The 23,161-nt window shown below is 40.5% G+C and overlaps 1 protein-coding gene across 5 annotated transcripts in view; it reads left to right on the forward strand.

The window, feature by feature from the left end:
* The window catches only part of GANC (glucosidase alpha, neutral C), a 74,403-nt gene that overhangs the window by 43,538 nt on the left and 7,704 nt on the right, over positions 1-23,161 (forward strand). For 3 of the 5 annotated variants that reach the window (XM_059372609.1, XM_059372607.1, XM_059372608.1), the window contains 8 exons: positions 1,855-1,998; positions 3,721-3,817; positions 8,898-8,999; positions 10,737-10,980; positions 12,340-12,404; positions 14,237-14,313; positions 18,955-19,029; positions 22,220-22,333. In XM_059372609.1, coding sequence (XP_059228592.1) covers positions 1,855-1,998; positions 3,721-3,817; positions 8,898-8,999; positions 10,737-10,980; positions 12,340-12,404; positions 14,237-14,313; positions 18,955-19,029; positions 22,220-22,333 — 918 coding nt within the window. The remainder of the gene's footprint in view (positions 1-1,854; positions 1,999-3,720; positions 3,818-8,897; positions 9,000-10,736; positions 10,981-12,339; positions 12,405-14,236; positions 14,314-18,954; positions 19,030-22,219; positions 22,334-23,161) is intronic. The other 2 variants (XM_059372610.1, XM_059372612.1) reach the window with 2 other exon arrangements.

Genomic DNA, 23,161 nt, shown 5'->3' on the forward strand with positions numbered 1-23,161 from the left:
CTGCCTTAGGCTCAGGTCATGATCTCAGGGTCTTGGGATCAAGCCCCGCATCATGCTCTCTGTTCAGCAGGGATCCTACTTCCCCCTCTCTCTCTGCCTGTCTCTCTGCCTACTTGTGATCTCTCTGTCAAATAAATAAATAAAATCTTTAAAAAAAAAAAAACCCACAAAACAACCCTTTTCAGTTAATCCATGTCAGTAAGTGGTGGACCCAAGATTTGAATTCAGTCTGTTTGTCTCTCATGTCCAATCTTAACCACTAAACTAGGCTTCTCAGTATCATGTATTAGGACACAGAAAATAACTTAGAGCAGGGATACCTAAAAGGCGAAATCTGGCCATGTTCACTCATTTCTCTACTGTCTGTGGCTGTTTTCACTATATCAGAGTTGAGTTATTGAAAAAGAGGCCTATAGTCAGCAGAGTAGAAAAAGTTATCCGGCCTTTTCCAGAAAACATTTGCCAACCCTTGACTTGGAGAGTGCTACAGAAAGGGAGTTAAAGTAGTAAATATCTGGAAAGCATATAGCCTTGTTCATGTGTATAAGCCTGACGATTCACAGACCTGTACCCCTGGGGCAAATAATACAGTGTATTTTAGTAAAAACAATTAATTAAAAAAAAGTATACATGTTTAGAAATAGTTGAATATAAAGAGTCAAAAGAAGGGATGCCTGGGTGGCTCAGTTGGTTGAGCAGCTGCCTTCGGCTCAGGTCATGATCCCAGCGCCCTGGGATGGAGTCCCATATCGGGCTCCTTGCTCGGCAGGGAGCCTGCTTCTCCCTCTGCCTCTGCCTGCCTCTCTGTCTGCCTGTGCTCACTCGCTCTCTCTCCCTCTATCTCTGACAAATAAATAAATAAAATCTTTAAAAAAAAAAAAAAAGAGTCAAAAGAATACACAAGTCTCCCCTAGGCATTTGAACAACTAGCATGTTTGTGAGACAGCCCATGAACTCTGTGGCATCCCAGAAGGCAAGCCAGGCCCACTGAGAGGATGTTACAAGGGCAGGACTTTTAGAAAGTAATGGAATGAGCTTCCCTGTCCCTGTTGCTACTGAGTCACATGCTCAGAGACCAGGGAGTCTATAAAAGGGATTTCAACACCATGTCAACTAGATGACTTAGCAGCCCCTTCCTACTCTAAATTGAAAATTCTGTATAGAACACAAACTCTAGACTATTTCAAAGTAGGGACGCCTGGGTGGCTTAGTCGGTTAAGTGTCTGCTTTTGCTTAGGTCATGATCCCAGGGTCAAAGGATCAAGTCTCACATCAGGTTCCTTACTCAATAGGGATCCTGCTTTTCCCTCTACCTGCTGCTCCCCCTACTTGTGCGCTTACACTCTCTCTCTCTCTGGCAAATAAAAATAAAAATAAAAGTCTTTAATTAAAAAACAATCTTTCAAAGTATTAGAAGGAAGGCAGGATCTTATCATGGAAAGCTTTAATTGCCTTTAGTTAAGAGTTGTAGCAGATGATGGATGTTCTAGAATCTAAATGTCAGCATTCACAACCTTTCCTGTATGAGGGTTCGCCAGAGTAAGTCTTGGAGTGGGCATGCTGGGCAGTTGTATTTCACAGGCAATACCACATAACATTTTTTCATTCATCAACAAATATTTACCGGGAACCTTCTGTGTTCAGCTACTGTTCTAGGTGTTTGGAATTTATCATGAACAAAATTCCCTGCCCTGTGGACCTTTTATTGTAGCACTGGGACAAAAGAGAGAGCGTAGATAAGAAACACAGTAATAATAAATGAAATGGAGTATACAAGAGGAATAGGGTGGCTATCATATTAACATCATCACTATAGGAGTATTGCATTGACCAAAGAAGAAATTTATTTCCTAGGGATCTACTGACATCCTCTACATATGGAATGACATGAATGAGCCCTCTGTATTTAGAGGGCCAGAGCTAACCATGCAGAAGAATGCCATTCATCATGGCAATTGGGAGCACAGGGAACTTCACAACATGTATGGTTTTTATCAGGTAAAACATCCATAAAGAAGCCACTTGGACCCATGTGCCCTGCCTTTTGGGTTGAAAGTCATTTGTAATAGCCGTACTATGTTGTTCATTTCTCTTTGTGTAACTTTTCTGATTGCAATGGATCTTACCAGGTTGTAGCCAATGCAGGACTTATTTCTTTTTTTGCACCTTTTCTTTCTCTAATGAACTTGATGAATTACAGAGTTATGAAATTAATGGTACCATGAAAGATCTTCCTTGACAGGAGTCATTAATAAATAGCCTTGGATACCTCAAAACTTCTTTTGAAGTAGGCAATGTATAATACATAAACAAAGGCAATTAAAACAAATGTTTTAAAATTTTACAAATGGGGCTTCCTGGGTGGCTCTGTCAGTTAAGCATCTGCCTTTGGCTCAGGTTATGATCCCAGGGTCCTGGGATTGAATCCTGAGTCAGGCTCCCAGCTCAGCAGGAAATCTGTTTCTCTCTCTTCCTCTGGCACTCCACACCACTCGTGCTCTTGCTCTCTCTCTCTAATAAATAAAATCTTTTTTTTTTTTAATGAAATTTCACAAATATCTAAAATGGCAAGTCTCATACCAGGGGAATAAGATTTAGAACATAGAGGGGTACCTGGTTAGCTCAGTCGTTAAGCATCTGCCTTTGGCTCAGGTCATGATCCCAGGATCCTGGGATGGAGCCCCACATTGGGCTTCCTGCTCAATGGGAAGCCTGCTTCTCCCCCTCCCACTCCCTCTGCTTGTGTTCCCTCTCTTTCTGTGTCTCTCATCAAATAAATAAAATCTTATTTTAAAAGATTTAGAACATAGATGTAGAATTTCTAAAAATAGGGTTTTTTTTTTTTTAAAGATTTTATTTGACAGATCACAAGTAGGCAGAGAGGCAGGCAGAGGGTTGGGGGGGGAAGCAGTCTCCCCACAGAGCAGAGAGCAGATGCAGGGCTCAATCCCAGGACCCCGAGGTCATGACCTGAGCTGAAGGCAGAGTCTTAACCCACTGAGCCACCCAGGCACCCCTAAAAACAGGTTTTTAAATGTAGAAAGCCCTCATTAACTACTTAGCCTTCCCATTAGAAGGTGGTAGAATTGTCTTCCATTTGCCAATCACATCCAAAACATTTGTCAGTTATTATTTGCCCTAATTGATATCCATTGTTCTTTCTTATTTTCACTATAACTGTGTTCCTGTGGCCCTCCCACCAACTGGTCTGTTTTCCAGTGTGAGTTACTGGCTACATATAGCACAGTTCAGATAGTATGTGTTTACCTCTTTAAAAGTCTCTTGCTATAACTGCAAACTACTACAGAGAATTTTCTTATGTAGGCCAGGTCCAGTCATTTAACCTCTCTGAATCTCAGTTTTTTGTTCTCATTTGCTTTTTTTTTTTAATAAACGAAAATGGTCAATCTCAGATGTTCTATAGATTATATGAGAAAATTTTATAAAATGCCTAGTTATAATAAGCATTGAATATGTTAGCATATTATTTACTATTTTTATTTCTATTTTGAGCAAAGATAATTTTCTACTCTTAATAGGGGAATTTAGAGTAGTTTCATTACATCATGAAAATTATTTGGTGGATTTATTTTCATATTTCCCATTTTACATTCCCACCTACTATTTAATTTTTGCATGTCCAGTAGCTTATTAGGGATGTCTGCACAATGCTCTAATCTAATCATCCCTTTGAAATTTTTTTCTCCTTTGTCTTTGTAGCAAATGGCTACTGCAGAAGGACTAATACAACGATCTAAGGGAAAGGAGAGACCCTTTGTTCTTACCCGTTCTTTCTTTTCTGGATCACAAAAGTATGGTAAGGAATGGCACATACGATCAGAATTAAACCTAAATTAGCAGCTTGCTTTTTTTTCTTAAACTATTTGTAGCGATTGGGCACGCCTTTGATTGTAGCAAGTGACATGCCCTGAAGTATGCCTTTTGTCCTGAGACACATCTATTTTAATAAAGTTTAGTTACTTATTTCCCATTGAAGAAATGGCCACTTGGTTGCTGGGAGAATGACTTCATAGTATCTCAGTTTGCTGGGATGGTCATCTCTGATTCTGTTCAATTTGTCTAAACCAGGGAAAATACACTTCTTAGACATTCCCTCAACCACCTGTTTCACTTAGCCATATGACTTAAAATAGACCTGGCTGTTGCTTTTGGTCAGGGCCATCTATAACTGGATCCAGTTTACTAGCTAATGCAGATCTAATTCAACTTAGCCACCTTTCAGGAGGAAGGCTATTTTAAGTCCTCTGTTTAGTTAATTTAGTTAAGTATTTTAGTTATTAATACTGTTACATTAATTAAATTAAATTAAATTAATATTGTTTAAGTATTTTAAGTCCCCTGCCCAGTTACCTAAGTAACTGGGAGCTTAGGTCCTAGTTTGAAGAATCCAGCCTTTACTGTATTATAGACATTATTATTTTACAACCCTGAAAACCAGCCCCTGGGGCACCCTTCAAAAGGCCAAAATACTGTCATCTGAGGCAAAGATTCATGTGCAGAGAGATGCTCACCACATTGGTTCCTGAAGCAGAAAATGAAATAAAATACAAATAAAGGAATATTTATAAAAATATGATATGTACATATGATAAACTATTTTAAGACTATTTAAAATTGTAGCCTCGGGGCACCTGAGTGGCTCAGTGGGTTAAAGCCTCTGCCTTCAGCTCGGGCCACAATCTTAGGGTCCTGGAATCAAGCCATGCATCAGGCTCTCTACTTAGTGGGGAGCCTGCTTCCTCCCACCCCCCTGCCTGTGTCTCTGCCTAGTAATCTCTGTCAAGTGAATAAATAAAATCTTTTAAAAAAAGTAAGATAAAATTGTAGCCTCAGTTGCATGAGCAAATGTTTGTGACATCATGATAAATGGGGAGAAAAAAGCAAAAATGCTTAAATGTGTTTGTAGTATATTATCATGATTTTGTTTTAAAAATATAGATAGGAATCACTTATTTGTGGAGCATAACAAATAGCATGGAGGACATGGGGAGTTAGAGAGGAGAAGGGAGTTGGGGGAAATTGGAAGGGGAGGTGAACCATGAGAGACTATGGACTCTGAAAAACAATCTGAGGGGTTTGAAGTGGCGGGGGGGTGGGAGGTTGGGGTACCAGGTGGTGGGTATTATAGAGGGCATGGATTGCATGGAGCACTGGGTGTGGTGAAAAAATAATGAATAGTTATGCTGAAAATAAATAATAAATAAATAAATAGATAGATAGATAGATAGGAATCTAAATCAGTAAGTTTAGGGGCGCCTGGGTGGCTCAGTAGGTTAAGCCTTTGCCTTCGGCTCCGGTCATGATCCCAGGGTCCTGGGATTGAGCCCCACATCGGGCTCTCTGCTCAGCAGGGAGCCTGCTTCCCCCTCTCACTCTGCCTGCCTCTCTGCCTACTTGTGATCTCTCTCTGTCAAATAAACAAACAAAATCTTAAAAAAAAAAATCAGTAAGTTTAGTACCTTGGTGATTATGAGTGATTTATTTTTAAATTTTCTTCTTTTTACCTATCCCTATTTTCCATGTTCTCAAGTGTCATTTTTAATCACTAAAAAAAGCCAAGTGTTTTTAATGAAAACACTTTTAAGTGGTAGTTTAAAAAAAGATGATAAAAGATATGCATACTAAGTAATCTCTGATCCCTTAAATATTGGCCTACTGCCTAGCCTTCAGTGCTCAGTGTGAAACTCCGCCTGCCCCAAAGTGACCCATTGCAGAGAACACTACTGTGTCAAGTGTTAAGCTTAGACTGACAGCCAGAGAGTACTTCTGACTGAACACCATATGAGACATGAAAATATCTGCATGCTTTTACATGAACTTTCTTTCTTAATGAGAATACTACCATGTCGACTTCGAAACCATTTTATCTCATTTGAAGTCAAGGCGAAATTATTAGAGTACCTTTAAAAACAAAAAAACAATCCCTCGAAAAGATCCTTCTTTGCTGCCCATATAACAGCCAAAAATTTCTGTGGAAGATTAAAACAAAAATAGCTACCAAAGCTATTTTGGTAGAAGATAGACAAAAATGCTTCAGGACTAATCTAGATTTAGTAAAACAAGACTTTTTTTTTTCTTTTGTGAATCTCTTTAATGGTACATAATCCATCTTCACAAATTCTTGTATACTATACAGTGATCAAGAGCAGTGGCTTTAGAGTCAGACTGCCTGAGCTTAGTCCTGCCTCTACCACGTAGTAACTGTGTTACTGGGGGTATATTAGAACCACCCCTGTTTGCCGTATTTATGTCGTCTGTAAAATGAAGTTAAATAGTGCTTACCTGGTAGGGTTGTAATGATTCAAGTGGGCTACTACAGGCGAGGTAGAATCACCTGGCTCAGTAAGGGCTTGTAAGTGTTAACTATCTTTCTTGCTACTGTGATGTCTCCTTTATGTAGTCGGTACCACTCCTCTTAAATAATAGAGGGTTGTGTTTTTTTTTTTGAGAGGGGGTAGAGGAATAGACATATAAATGAATGGGACAGAATAAAGAATCCAGAAAGAGTCCAACACAGAGATGATCAATTAATTAGGAACAGAGTTGCCAAGGCAATTCAGAGGAGAAAGGAGTTTTTCAATAAACAGTGTCAGAACACTGAGTAAGGAGTTGGGGGGAGGAAGGAGAGGGAAAAAACCTCAACCCTTACCTCTCAGTACCCAAAAAGTAATTCAAAATGGAATATAGACCTAAACTATAAAAGCTAAAACAAAAAACTTCTAAAAGGAAACATAAAAAAATCTTTGTGACTTTGAGATAGACAAGATTTCTCGGATAGAACACAAAAAGCATGAACCATAAAAGGAAGGGAAGTGCTAATCTGTACTTTCATCAAAATTAAAAACCTCTACCCTTTCAAAGATATTAAAAAAATGAAAGTCAAGCCACAGATTAGAGAAAATATCTGCAATATACATAAATATCTGTCAAAGAACTTGTATCTAAAATATATAAAGAACTTTTACAGTTAAAGACAGCTACTTTTAAAAATAAGGAAAAGATTTGAATAGACACTTTACAAAAGAAGACACATGAATGATCAATAAATACATGAAATGATGCTCAACTTTATTAGTCTGTAGGGAAATACAAATTGAAACCACAGAGAGACATCACTACACATCCATTTCAGTAGCTAGAATTAAAAAGACTGACACCACCAACTGTTGCCAAGAATGTAGAGAGACCGAAATGGTCATGTACTGATACTGCAAAAGCAGTATAGCGATGTGCCAAACACTTTGGAGTTTTCTTTAAAAAAAAAAAAAAAAAGATTTTATTTATTTGAGAGAGAGCATAAGGAGGGTGGGGGGCAGGGTGCTGTGGGGAGATGGGGAGAGAGAATCTTAAGCAGACTCTACACTGAGCACAGAGTCTGATGTGGGGCTTGATCTCATCACCCTGAGATCACCATCTGTGCTGAAACCAACCGACTGTGCCACCCAGGCACCCCCAGTTTGGAGGGTTTTATTTATTTATTTGACAGACAGATCACAAATAGGCAGAGAGGCAGGCAGAGCAGGGCAGGAGTGAGGGGTGGGGAGCAGGCTCCCCGCCCAGCAGGGAGCCCAATGCAGGGCTCGATCCCAGGACCCTGGGATCATGACCTGAGCCGAAAGCAGAGGCTTTAACCCACTGAGCCACCCAGGCACCCCTGGAGTTTTTTTAGGTGTTCAACATACACTGAACATAGACCCACCAATTCCCTTCCCAACTAGTTACCCAAGAGAAATCAAAAACATACATCATGTTGGGGCGCCTGGGTGGCTCAGCGGGTTAAAGCCTCTGCCTTCGGCTCAGGTCATGATCCCGGGGTTTGGGGATTGAGCCCCGCATCGGGCTCTCTGCTCTGCGGGGAGCCTGCTTCCTCCTCTCTCTCTGCCTGCTTCTGATCTCTGTCTGTCAAATAAATAAATAAAATCTTTAAAAATAAAAAAAATAAAAAAAAAACATACATCATGCAAAGACACAAATGTTTATAGCAGCTTCTTCATAATAGCCAAAACTTGGGAAGAATTCAGACGTCCCTCAGTAGGTGATTGGATAAACAACTTGTGGTATATCCATATATGGAATACTATTAATCAAATAAAAAGAAATAAGCTACACCATCATGCTGAGTGAAAAAAACTAGAACACAAAATAGTATGTTTTATGTTACCGTTTATATGAAATTCTGGAAAAGACTTCAAGAACTCACATCAATGGTTGGGTAAAGTGGAGGATTATTTACTACGAAGAAGCCCATGTAATCTTTTACAATTAAGGAAGTGGTTCTGTACCCTGCTTGTGGTGACAGTTACAGGTTTCAAAACTCATCAAACTCTTCACTTAAAATAGGTACATTTATTATATGTAAATTATATTTTAGTAAGGTTGATTTTTTAAAAAAAGATTTTATTTCTTTATTTGACAGAAATCACAAGTAGACAGAGAGGCTGACAGAGAGAGAGAGAGGAAGGGAAGCAGGCTCCCTGCTGAGCGGAGAGCCCAAAGCGGGGCTCAATCCCAGGAGCCTGAGATCATGACCTGAGCTAAAGACAGAGGCTTAACCCACTGAGCCACTCAGGCACTCCCAGTAAAGTTGATTTTTTAAATATTTCTCCTAAAATCAGGCTGGAGTTATACTTCAAAAAAATAAGTACCATTTCAGAACATTTTTCACAAAATGTTTTGTGGATTTTAAGAACTTCTTCACATTAGAAGATTAATATATTTTCATTGCAGAAACCAGAATTTATATATTTTAAGGTCAGAAAGAAATGTTTTCCCTTATATTAACTTGTCTATTTCAAATAAGGAATCTATGAAATTGACTGCATGGTCTGATTTGTATGTTTTGTTTTGTTTTAATACCTTGTTACCGGTGATCCAAGGTGCTGTGTGGACAGGTGACAACACAGCCGAATGGAGCTACCTGAAAATTTCTATCCCTATGTTACTCACCCTCAGCATTACTGGGATCTCTTTTTGCGGAGGTAAGATGATATCTGCAGGCTTGAAGTGAGAGAAAATAAAAAGCAAGGGTGTTTTCCAACAAGGCTGGTCATAAATGCCTTCTCATTAGCAGTTTCCAGCAGGGATAACTGTGGGAACAAGAAAATGAGGAAAGTGAAAGGACCCTTCCAGTTTGTCTTGTCTGAAATGAGGACATGAAATAAAGTCATCAGAGAGCCCGAGTGCTTCTTTCCCTCTTTTTCTGATTCCTCCTCAGATGCTCTTGAGAACTGAATTTCTTTTCCTGAAACATACCTTTTCTTCTTCAAAGTGAGAAAAATGGAGAGTACAAAGAATTTAGCAAATCAGAAATCAGCCTTACAGAAATGCTTTTTACTCAGCAGGTTTAAAATTCTACAACGTATTTTAACTTAAAAAAAAAAAGATATGCTCTTGGGAAAGATAAATTTAGTTAAAATACGATTCCCTGATGGGCTGCCTTCCCTAAATCCTAGAAATTCTCTGCAGATGAGAAATCTCAATATGGAGGGTGCTCAGCATATGAATAGTTCCCGCTGCTCCTTGTTTTCTGTAGGAATAGAAGTTAACGTCACTTTTTTTTTTTTAAGATTTTATTTATTTATTTATTTATTTGACAGAGAGAGAGAGACAGCGAGAGAGGGAACACAAGCAGGGGAAGTGGGAGAGGGAGAAGCAGGCTTCCCGCCAAGCAGGTAGCCCCATGGGGGTCCCATGGGGGACCCCAGTATCACAACCCGAGCCGAAGGCAGCTGCCCAACAACTGAACCTTCCAGGCACCCCTAACCTCACTTTTTGATAAATGTTTTTCTTATGGCATTGGTCCACATACAAGGAATATGTATCCTGCTTAAGGACTAAACATGAAATTATACCTAAAATTTCTAATTCTGATGTTTTTCTTTAGTTCTACAATTTTTATCTTGCTTGAGCTACTGCTTTCAAAAGGAAATCAAGGGGTGCCTGGGTGGCTCAGTTGGTTAAGTGTCTGCCTTGGGCTAGGATCCTGGAAATGAGCTCCACCTCTGGCTCTCTGCTCAGCAGGGAGCCCACTTCTCTCTCTCCCTATCCCTACCACTCGCCCTGCTTGTGCTTGCTTGCTCGCACACTCTCTCTCTCTCTCAATCTCTGGCAAGTAAATAATATCTTAAAAAAAAGAAACCAATTGCCAAAACCCCCACCACACTACTAAACACAGACGTAATGAATCAGGTCAACATTTTACAATTTCTAGGTTTGGGAACATACAGATATATTGATCTTGTAGTAAAACCTCTGACCCCTTTTTTTTTTTTTTAAGATTGTATTTATTTATTTGAGAGAGCATAAGCAGGGAGAAGGGCAGAGGGGGAGAGAAAAGCAAGCTCCCCTCTGAGCAGGTAGCCCAATGTGGAGCTCAGTCTGAGGGGCTTGATGCCAGGACCCTGGAAGGCAGATGTTTAAGGGACTGAGCCACCCAGGCTCCCCAGACCTCAGACATTTTGATAAGAGAGGATTCAAAGAGAATATTGTCAGATACCCCAAACAGGCAAAGTTTTAAAATATGTGCCCCCTAATTTCAGGCCACAGTGTTGTTCTTGGATTTTATAAGTGCACATATAGCACATTTGTCCTGGCAGTCTTCAAGCCCTTACCTTACCTGGGTGCAACGTTTGTTAGAAGCCTGGTTGCCTCACTCGGCCTCTTTGCCTCATTCGGCCTTTCTGCCTCACTCAGCCTCTCTCTCACTGTCTAATCAGCTGACGTAGGCGGCTTCATTGGGAATCCGGAGGCAGAGCTGCTAGTGCGATGGTACCAGGCTGGAGCCTACCAGCCTTTCTTCCGTGGCCACGCCACCATGAACACCAAACGGCGGGAACCCTGGCTCTTTGGGGAGGAATACACGCAGCTCATCCGGGAAGCCATCCGGCAGCGCTACACCCTCCTGCCCTATTGGTATTCTCTGTTCTACTGCGCACACGTGACAGCCCAGCCCGTCATGAGGTAAACAGGCTTCCCCGGTTGACAACACCAGAAAACCCCCTGGCCATTGGGGAATGGAGTAATTACACCGTGATTTCAAGAGAAAAGCCATGTGTTTCATCAAGTGCCCTTCAGATTACTGAGCACCAACTGTGAGAAGGGCCAAAGAGTTAAGGTCTAAAAAAAGCCACATCCCCTACTACTTTGTGATTCAAGTGTTAATATTTGAGAGGAGACCGATTTTTCAAAGAAAAAGAAGTGACCGTAACTGAATTTTCTATTTAATCCACAAGAATCCTCTCATGAAGAACAATTTATTCTGGGCTCAATCTTACCTTAGGGTTAAACCATTCCAAGTTTGAGGTGAACATTTTTCCCAGTGTATAAATTCTATTCTGGTCCTATTTTAGAGGCAGGGTGTGAAAAAGCAACTTTCTAGGTTAGAGAATGTTGCAGAGACACACATAATACAATGAGGCTTCCAGATTAGCTGATCCTAAACCTGGCTCAGATGAGAATCACCAGGGGAGCTCTTTAAAACTGTAGATTCTAGGGCCACACCTCCAGACCTACTAGGAATCTCCTTGGGTAGGTCTCAAGATCTAGATTTGTCATGATTCTAGACATTAACCAGATTGAGACTATTGCTTCCTTACTACTATTCAGTAGGAAAGGGATACATTATTACAAAGGCTAGTGAATAAACTAAAAATAAGTTTCTCTTACTAAAGAATACCCTTTACTCATGAGGTTGAAAAAAAATATTAGAACCATTAGGTTGATATCCAGATGCACAGATATTAAAGATTTTATTATCTTTTAAGCCCAGATGCCTCCTAGATAGTTGTGTAAAACAATAATTAAAAAAAAAAAAACCACACAAGTTTCTCAACCCTCCCAAACCACTGCCTGCTTGAAAACAAGTAATACCAATTCTTTTCTTTTAAATAGATAATGATTAAGGATGCATGAAAGGCTGTGGCAGCATGAAAACGTGGCACAGATTTTATATCATTATAAACTATGGTTTTACAAACAATTTGTACCATGCTGAATGTGTTAAGCATTTTATTTGTACAGAACTCTAATTCTGCCTTCAGAGTAGTACTTAGTACTCAACAATCAGAAGGAAAAATTACAGGTACCAGAATTCTCAGTCTTTCATTGGAGCATTTCAGCAAGTAAATCACTTTTTCACATTAGAAAATATATAGTAATCCTGCCAGTTGCTCATAAAATCTTAAATCATGAAGAGTCTTGGCTATTTGGTTTTTCCAATTTCCTTTGAGTAATTATAAAATTGAAAATATAAGTGATTTAACCACAATAAAACATCTAATGATGTTGAAATAAGAATTTTTTTTTTTTCTCTTTCCGCAGACCTCTGTGGATAGAGTTCCCAGAGGAATTAGACACTTTTGGAGTAGAAGATGAATACATGCTGGGTGAGCATTTCTTGATTAATTATTGTTATGATAAATGCTGTAATTATGTTTTTGTTACATTTCCTAGTATAAGAGCACTAAAGAAAAATAAATCCCTAGTCTCAAGAAAACTAAAAAATAAAAGTAAAAGAAATTCTGTCATTAAGATTTTTAATATAGGGGCGCCTGGGTGGCTCAGTGGGTTAAGCCGCTGCCTTCAGCTCGGGTCATGATCTCAGGGTCCTGGGATCGAGTCCCACATCGGGCTCTCTGCTCAGCAGGGAGCCTGCTTCCCTGTCTCTCTCTCTGCCTGCCTCTCTGTCTGCTTGTGATCTCTCTCTGTCAAATAAATAAATAAAATCTTAAAAAAAAAAAAGATTTTTAGTATATTAGTGGAGTGATAGCTCTCTTCTGTGGAATGATAGATCTCTTCTCACTTCTCATGTTGTTAACTTCATATAAATCCATCCTATTTGTGGACGCAATTTGAGATTCTTGTTCTGGTTCCACTCCTGAGCCTAATGATACCCCTATAGGGAATGGAAGTAGAAAACAGTAGACCAGAGGGTCACAGTAAAGATTGAGAGCTTACGTCATAGGTAAAATACAGTAATTGGTGGTAGTGGTGGTGGTGATGGCCTCTTTTTTAACAAGGGTTGACCACCAAATCCAGGATATGGAAATTTATCATCTCAGAAATAGGACTCAAAAACCAAGCTGAACAGAGAGTTGCCTAAAAGGTGCATTCTGTTTCTAAAAAGTGGAAATCGGGGTGCCTGGGTGGCTCAGTGGGTTAAAGTCTCTGCCTTCGGCTCAGGTCATGATCCCAGAGTCCTGAGATCGAGCCCCACATTGGGCTCTGTGCTCAGCAGGGAGCCTGCTTCCTCCTCTTTCTCTCTGACTGCCTCTCTGCCTACTTGTGATCTCTGTCTGTCAAATAAATAAAAATCTTTAAAAATAAAATAAAATGTGGAAATCAAAATGTAAAAAGCCTAATGCTACCTCTCCCTTCTTTCTTGGGTCTCAGTTTAAATAGCTGCTCCCTTCGAGAACAATTCCCTGACCAGAATTGCTTCTAATAGCTAATTACACCCTAACTAGTCAAACTCAGTCCCTTTTATTACATAACTTTCATTCCATTTTGTGTGTTTGCCTTTTTGGTATTTGGTCTAATTCTAAATAAATTGTAATATCTGTCTTTACTGACTGCAAACTCCCATGAGGGCAGGGACATTGTCTTATTTGCCACTGTATCTCCAGAGCCTAGCATTATACCTAGCACTCACCTGGAACTCAGTAAATATTTGTACAATTAAAGAGTGAATTCATAAATGGATGAAATTTACATACATGTGGTACCACAGTCAAAACAAAATTAATAACCTAGATTGCCTTTAAGAGAATTACAGCCTTCCTAATGATAACTGTCCATGGATATACTCTACTCTGTGCTAATCATGGTTCTGGATAACAGAACCATGTAGGCTCACCATTTGCAAAATCACTTACAGTGGACAGTGATGCACCTGGAGTAATGTGATGGCTCTTTCAGACTCCTGGCACACTAGCAGCTATGTGCAAATGAGACTGATAGACTGTGTCAGGGTCCCTCCCTATTATCCTGATACACCCTAAGTGGATAAATGATAAGTAATAATACAGTCCCATTTTGAGCACCAGTCCTCTATCTTACAATGCATCTCTCTGATGAATCATTGGTTCAACTAACCAAGGTCTCTACTTTCACCAAGTTCATAGTTGAGTGGTCTCTAACACCACAAAAGCACTGAAAGGAGGATGTTTTCAGGCCTCTTAGAATGATATTCAACTTCATTTCTTCTCTTTTTTTTCAGGAAGTGCTTTATTGGTTCATCCAGTCACAGAACCAAAAGCCAGCACAGTTGATGTGTTTCTGCCAGGATCAAATGAGGTAAGAATAAATAACAAACAGCCACATATCTTGCATGTCTCCTGTCTCCTCCCTTCATTCTAATGAATTAGCCCCTGTTAGGAAATAGATTTCTGCATCATGCAGTTGTGAAGACAGGCCAAATGCCTATAGCTACTGAAGATTCTTGTAGGTCATGACCTCAGAGGTCAAGAAACTTAATGGAAGAGCAGGGAGAAAGATGAATAGGTAAGAAGCCCAAGGAGAGTCAGCATGGTTCTTTACCTTCACACTTGGGCTTGTGTAAGTGACTCCTTATAAACATACTGAGGCTTTGAGTAGGAAGAAATCTTTAGTCTGGTAAGAGGTGTCAGTCTCTGGGGGGAAGCATAAGTAAAAAGAGACTTTGCTCTTTGGTTCTGGCTCTGACTAAATCCTAAGTTTTGGGGCACCTGGGTGGCTCAGTGGGTTAAGCCACTGCCTTCGGCTCAAGTCATGGTCTCAGGGTCCTGGCATCAAGCCCCTCATCGGGCTCTCTGCTCAGCAGGGAGCCTGCTTCCTCCCACCCCCGCCTGCTGCTCTGCCTACTTGTGATCTCTCTCTGTGTGTCAAATAAATAAATAAAATCTTTTTAAAAATAAATGAATAAATAAATAAATCCTAAGTTTTTGGTACCAAAATCTGGTCTGTGGACACTCACCAAAGTGGGTAAAAATTAACAGTAGCAATTTCCCTTTATGTTCCATGAGCCTTCCAGCTCTTGTTTGTTATTGTCATTGATTATTATTGCAGTATAAAATATCATCCTGCACTGCTAGAGCCCACAGCACTGAACCCAGGCAGAGCCTGGGGAAGAGGTGGGATTAGCCCGTGGGCTGCAGAGCAGAGGACCATGGAGAATAACAGCAACAATCTCCAGAGACAGACCAAGGATATATGCAGAGGGGCCAGGAGAAGAGGCAGGGCTGAAACTTGGGGCACCAGACCAGGGAAAGAGTGTATGGAATGGAGAGCAAGGAGGAGACAGATCCTGGAGAAACTCCTTGAGCATCACCACAGGCTTCTGCAGGCAGGGGGAGAAGGTTACCATCGAGGTTACCAAACTGATTTGAGACCCCTATGTCCCTGGACTGACTATGGAAAACAGTTTGGAGGCTCTTCAAAAAGTTAAAAATAGAACTACCCTATGACCCAGCAATTGCAGTACTGGGTATTTATACAAAGGAAACAAACATAGTGATTCGAAGTAGCACATGCTCGCTGATGTTCATAGCAGCAATGTCCACAATAGCCAACTATGGAAAGAGCCCACGTGTCCATCGACTGATGAATGGATAAAGAAGATGTGGTGTGTATATACAATGGAATATTACTCAGCCATCAAAAAGAATGAGATCTTGCCATTTGCAGTGATGTGAATGGAGCTAGAGTGTATTATGCTAGGCAAAATAAGTCAGAGAAACACAAATAGCATATGATATCACTTATATGTGGAATTTAAGAAATAAAATAGAAGGGGGAGCTTGGGTGGCTCAGTGGGTTAAAGCCTCTGCCTTCGGCTCAGGTCATGATCCCAGGGTCCTGGGATCAAGCCCCGCATCGGGCTCTCTGCTCAGCAGGGAGCCTGCCTCCCAGCCTACTTGTGATCTTTGTCTGTCAAATAAATAAATAAAATCTTAAGAAAAAAAAAAGAAATAAAACAGAACATATGGGATGGAAAAAACGGAGGTGGGGAGGGAAACAAACCATGAGAAACTTAACTATAGAGAACAAACTGAGGGTTGGTGGAGGGATGTAGGTGGGGGATGGGCCAGATAGCTGATGGGCATTAAGGAAGGCATTTGTGATGACCCCTGGGTATTGTTTATAAGTGATAAATCACTAAATCCTACTCCTGAAACCAATATTGGAGTCTATGCTAACTAACTAGAGTTTAAATTAAAAAAAAAAAAAATACGCTTGGACTGTCTAGGCAGGTGATGAGGTGGCTGAGCCAGGCCACGCTCGCTGCTTAGTACTGCCAGGTACTGGCGAAGCAATATGCAAAACATCAACCCAAGTGTTCTCTGTCCATCCAGCTTTACACTTTTCCCTGTGCTAGTTTCTTCAGGCCGCAATTACCACAAATCTGGTGGCTTGAAATAGCACAAATGTATCCTCTCCCAGTTCTGGAGGCTTGAAGCCCAAAATCAAGGTGTCACTAGGGTAAGTTCCTTCTGGAGGTCCAGAAGGAGAATCTCTTCCATGCCTCTCTCCTAGCTTCCAGCAGCTGCCCGTGGTCCTTGTGGTTCCTGGCTCTGTAGCCACATCACATCACTCCATTCTGTGCCTCTGTCTTCACACGCCTTCTCCTCTGTATGTCTGTGTCTCCTCTTCTGTTTCTCTTATTAGGACACTTATGATGACATTCAGGACCCACCTGCATAATCCCAGATAACCTTCTAATCTTGAGATCCTTAATTTAATCAAATTTGCTACCATAGAAAGTTATATTCACTCCTTCCCAGTATTAAGAAGTGTGTATAACTTTTGGAGGGGCCACCATTCAGCCCAGTACACTTGTCTTTACTGATAGGATGATATCCAGGCTTTTTGCCAGAATGTTCATCAATTATGTTCTTCCCTCTTGGTTTCTCCAGTAATGTGTAGTTCTTAGATGAGGGCTCCCCCTCATCTAAGATGAAGATAAAGGTTCCACCACCAAGTAAAAATCTGAGAAAAAGGTCAAATACAACAACATCTAAATAAATTGTCCTGCCTAGCAGTTCACTGAGAATTTCTCAAGTCAATTTTAACAAAGCAGTAGGCTTGCATTAAGAAGAGCTAGCTCTCCTTCTGACATAGCCACAAATGAATTTTTAAATTAATTTAACAAAAACTTTTTATTAATGATCATCATTGCAAGAACACTGCAATGACTATAATACATTCGTTCAACACTGTTTCCCAAAGTGTTCTGTGATTGTTCTCTCATATCTTCAAAACCCTAGGGAGATGAGCCAAGCTATTTCTTGCCATATTTTTACTTCACCAGTTAGCTAGTATCACATCACACTGTGCAAGGGGGCTACCTACAGCCCCTCATTGTCACTCTTCCCCCATTTTTCTAGATGGCCCATTCCCTCTACTTGAAGCCTTTGCTCAAATAGATTTTTCTCAGTGAGGCCTTCCCTGACTACCTAGTTAAGATTACAGACCACTCCCACTGTCCAGGCCCACATCATCCTTCATTTTTCCCACAGAACCTAACATCTTTAACATTCGTGGTATTTACTGATATGTTTTGCTGATGACCTTTCTCCCCCATTAGAACATTAGCTTCTTAAGGGCTTCTTAGGTGATTTTCCTCTATTACATTCACTCTCTATCCCCAGCATCTAGACAGGTACCTGACAGATAGTAAGCCTTCTGTACGTACTTACTGAGGAGCTTGGTGACTGAGCACTAGGTCTGATCTACATAGGACTTTATGCCAGTTTTACCTTTCCAAGGCTTCCCTTGGAAGCCTTCCGACCCTTCCAAGTTTTACCCTTTGTATATAGCACCAGAGGACACACCCTATACATATACCTCTTATTCTAATTACTCTAGTTAGTTCTGGAAATGGTAGACAGGTAATCTCAAAATCTTACTTAATTCAGTTTGTTTTACCTTTCATTCTCACTACTCTATCTAAAGCTACTAGAATTTGTCAAATGAAAGACCTTGTAAGAAAAGAAAGCTAAGACAATATCCCCCATAAACACAGACACAGAAATCCTTGACAAAACATTGGCAAATTGGATCTAGCCAAGGATAATACATAGAGACAAGGTGGGGTAGATCCTGTTGAACTGAGAGTCACTGGGGCTGGCGATAGGCCACAGTCCTCTCACCTTCACCGCAGGACAGGAGCTCTAGAAAGGATATGGTAATCCCAGGAGGTGACCTTGTGAAATAGACTGTGGCTGCCAGAAATCATACTGGGCTGAAAGAGAGAAAAAGAGGTTTTTGTTTCCATGCTACTGCTATTGGTGGTGTCTTAAGGATTTATCCTATCAAATTACTTTGTTGGACCTTTTGGGTACTAAAGCAACTAAACCGCCTTGATTAGGATCCCAGATAAGAATTTGAACTTCCTCCATGAATTGAACTGTGCTAAAAAATAACTATGGTAGTGATCCAAGTTTCCATTTGTCTTTCTCCTGGATCTATTTCCTTCTCTGACACTTTCCTTTCCTCCTGCCTCATTTGTAATTTATTTGCTTACAGTGTGTTCTTCTTCTTTGTTACTGCTTTTTCTTTCTTCCATCATCTTTTTTACTCTAGATGCATTAAGTTTATGAGATGACCAGACTATAATAAAATCCGTGAGGGCAGGAAGTCTGTCTTTCTGTTCACTCATGCATGCCTAGCAGTGCTGGGCATGTGGTAGGTTGTTGGACAAATAACTTCTGGATGGACAGATGGACAAATGAATGGCCTTTTAGTGAACTTAATCCATCACAGTACTAGGTTAGTCCTTTGGTATCTTCTTAAAAATATATGTCCTTCCTAACTTCTACTCAAGATTTTTTTAAAACTATACTTATTTTAGCCTTGCAGTTATTCAAAATCCAGGTAAAATGAATGCTTCGCTAAATAATGAAATTGTGAGCAGAGTTGCTCTTATACTCTTTTTCATTAGGGTCTCTTCCTTTCCAGGTCTGGTATGACTCTAAAACATTTGCTCATTGGGAAGGAGCACGTACTGTGAAGGTCCAGGTAGCCTTAGACACTGTAAGTAATTTTCAGGCTGTCATTTTTACCTGTTGTACATTTTTACCTTCTGCTGCCATAATAAACTACCACAGATGTGGTGGCTTAACCAACAGAAGTTTGTTTTCTCACAGTACTGGAGGCTAGATGTCCCAGATTAAGGTGCCAACAATTTTGCTCCTAGTGAGGACTCTCTTCCTGACATATAGGCAGCCACCTTCTTGCTGTGTCTTCATATGGCAGAGGGAGAGAGTGAGTTCTCTTATTTCTCTTCTTATAGACATTAATCCTATCAGATTAAGGCCCCACTCTCTGACTTTATTTAACCTTAATTATCTCTTTAAAGGCCCTATCTCCAAATACAGTCACATTGATGGTTCGGGCTTCGACATAGGAATTTGGGGGTGGGGACACAGACATTTAGTCCATAACATGTGCCTACATAGAAGGAACCAGGGACATTAGTGTTCTGGATAACACCACATAGACAAAAAATAGATGAGGGGTTGCATAGGGCTGAGGAAGGGAGAGAGTTTGGGAGCAATGGCAAATTAATGCTAATGGGTACAAGGTTTCTTTTGGGGATGATGAAAATGATTTAAAATTGATTGTGGTAACAGGTGCATGGCTCTCAATATACTCAAAAAACATTTAATTGTACACCTTAAATAGATGAGTTGTAGGGCATGCAAATTATACCAATAACGCCATGGAAACATGAGAAAAAAGTATCAGCATATAGCCTGACTTCACAGTATGAAACATCAAGGACAAACAACTCTTCTCCATATATTTCTATTTGTATGCCTAAGAAAAAAAAATGCTTATCATCACTAGCCATCAGGGAGATTCAAATTAAAACCACATTGAGATACCACCTTACGCCAGTTAGAATGGCCAAAATTAGCAAGTCAGGAAACACGTGTTGGAGGGGATGTGGAGAAAGGGGAACCCTCTCACACTGTTGGTGGGAATGCAAGTTGGTGCAGTCACTTTGGAGAACAGTGTGGAGATTCCTCAAGAAATTAAAAATAGAGCTTCCTAATGACCCTGCAATTGCACTACTGGGTATTTACCCCAAAGATACAGATGTAGTGAAAAGAAGGGCCATCTGTACCCCAATGTTTATAGCAGCAATGGCCAGGTCGCCAAACTGTAGAAAGAACCAAGGTGCCCTTCAATGGACGAATGGATAAGGAAGATGGAGTCCGTATACACTATGGAGTATTGTGCCTCCATCAGAAAGGATGAATACCCAACTTTTGTAGCAACATGGACGGTCCTAAAGGGATTATGCTGAGTGAAATAAGTCAAGCAGAGAAAGTCAATTATCATATGGTTTCACTTATTTGTGGGGCATAACAAATAACGTGGAGGACATGGGGGATGGAGAGGAGAAGGGAGTTGAGGGAAATTGGAAGGGGAGGTGAACCATGAGAGACTATGGACTCTGAAAAACAATCTGAGGGGTTTGAAGGGGTGGGGAGTGGGAGGTTGGGGGAACCAGGTGGTGGTTATTAGAGAGGGCACGGATTGCATGGAGCACTGGGTGTGGTGCAAAAACAATGAATACTGCTACACTGAAAATAAATTTTAAAAAAAGAAAAATAATAACACTAAAAGCAGAGTAAAAATGGCGCTTACCACACACACCATACAGAATGTCCTCCTGTAGGACCAAGTCATAAAACCTGAGTTTTCAGTTGTAACCCTGGCTGGCCCTCTATACCCAAGGGAAAGCTGTCAGTTAACGACAGTAGAGTCAAGGGGACCCATCAAGACTGAACCTGCGAAGGGAAGTGTGCTCTTGCCACTAAATCACAACCAATGCTGCAGGCCTTAAGTAGTGTTCAAATTAATAAAGATATATTGACATTATTTTTTAAAGCTGTTATCAGTAGTATGATCTCCATAATAAAACAATTTCAGATGTCAACTTTCAGATTTAAAAAAAGACCTTAACATTCATCTACTTCAGTCCTTCGTGCTTACTGGTGAAGAACCTGCATTCTGAGAAGTTCAATTACTTGTTCAGGGTTGTGGTTAGATTGTGGCAGATAAGACCCCAGGTCAGCTGCACTCCCACTTCACAGCCCATACTGTGCTAACTTACAACCTTGGTCTTTGGGAAAAAAAGAAAAGAAGTGATTGGTTGATGAGGGAAAGATAAATGTGCATTATTTCTTGCTGCGAACTATGAATCAAGCAGAGGGTGGACATCTTAACTACTCCACCTTCACTCCCACCTTCATTTATACTCTTGTACTTTTTTCCCTCTTGTACTTTACTCAGAACGAAGTACAAGCCCCCATATGATTCAAAGAGCTTCCTTGCAGAGGACTGAATGGGGACCCAGGAAATTTACTGGGCTTTCCTTGCAGGAATCCCATTCCAGAAGAACCATAGGTATGGGCCATATCTATAACACTGTGCTTAGAGTTACTTCATGTGTCTTCTACTTTGGTGGCTTCTACAACAGAAGTTTCACAAATTTACTCTCAGAATTGAGTCCATCATCCTGGTGATTCAGGGAAGCAGGGAGCAGGAAGGGTATAAACCATAGTAAGGACAGAGTCATCTCTCTGAAACAAAGAAATCATAATATTTTATATGCATACGCACATATATGTGGGCCTACTTAAACGGACACAAAAACTCACTCCTTAACAGGGCCCTAGAAATAAACATGTGTATTGTGTTGATAAGAAAATTAAAAAATACCAGGGGTACCTGGGTGGCTCAGTGGGTTAAAGCCTCTGCCTTCGGCTCAGGTCATGATCCCAGGGTCCTGGGATCGAGCCCCACATTGGGCTCTCTGCTAAGCAGAGAGCCTGCTTCCTCCTCTCTCTCTGCCTGCTGCTCTGCCTACTTGTGATCTCTGTCAAATAAATAAATAAAATCTTTTGAAAAGAAAAGAAAATGTAAAATACCAAATAGGAACTACTGATAGGATAGGCAGAATAGATAACAAATTGATGAAGGGTGAAAAGTTTCCCTGATAATTAAAAAATGGACAATTTTTAATCTTTGAACTCTTTTACATTTAATGCTATCAGTTCCATATTTTCCATCTCTATGCTCACAGATTTTTTTTGCCTCTGAGTGTATACTTGCAAAGAATGGGAATCTCATGCAATGAAATATTTTTAGATTCTACATTGAAATCGCTTTTTATGACTACTCCTTCCCTGAGAGTATTGTTCTGTTATAGATACCGGTATTTCAGCGAGGTGGAAGTATAGTACCAATAAAGACGACTGTAGGAAAATCCACAGGCTACATGACCGATTCCCCATATGGACTCTGGGTGGCTCTAAGCACGAAGGTATTTGGAAGATGTTACCTTTACACATCTCATTCGTTATTACTTTATCAATTTATAGGAGTAGTGGTCTTTTGAGTATGGAACACTATGTAAAAATAATAAGCCCCAGTGATGGAACAGGTGCTCCTGATGTTTTTCTATAAATCAAAGTTTTGAATCATTTGTGAATCATTGTCCAGCTTGTCTGCCTTTCCTGGAATTTTTCTTAAGAGAACTCCAAGAATTAGGGGCACCTGGGTGGCTCAGTGGGTTAAAGCCTCTGCCTTTGGCTCAGGTCATGATCCCAGGGTCCTGGGATCAAGCCCCACATCAGTTTTTCTGCTTGGCAGGGATCCTGCTTCCCCATCTCTCTCTGCCTGCCTCTCTGCCTACTTGTGATCTCTGTCTGTCAAATAAATAAATAAAAATCTTTAATTAAAAAAAAAAGAGAGAGAGAGAACTCCAAGAATTAGAAATGATAGAAATTTCCTCTGGGACACTGTGACCCTTGGTGCCCTGCAGCTTGGCCTTGATTACCACTGGACCAAATGCCCATTGGGCCTAGTCAGCCTGCCAAATGGATTAGCCCCAAAAGTCTGTCTCCTATAAAAGGATGACAGTATCTGCAGCATTTCAGGAATAACAACCCCACACAATGACTTCTGTTCTCATCAGCTGGCTCAAACAACGAAAATCTTCTGGGGTAAAGCTCAGAAGGATCCAGAATTTGTATGTCCTTTTAGAAGATCTTTTGAGCCAAATGAAACCTATAGCAGACTCCCATCCTATCCATTTGCCCCCTTATAATACCAACACAAACTCTTACTCTTCTACAGAACTGAACATAAA

Source organism: Mustela nigripes, chromosome 13 (genome assembly GCF_022355385.1).
Source record: "Mustela nigripes isolate SB6536 chromosome 13, MUSNIG.SB6536, whole genome shotgun sequence".
In the NCBI taxonomy this organism is placed as follows: Eukaryota; Metazoa; Chordata; class Mammalia; order Carnivora; family Mustelidae; genus Mustela; species Mustela nigripes.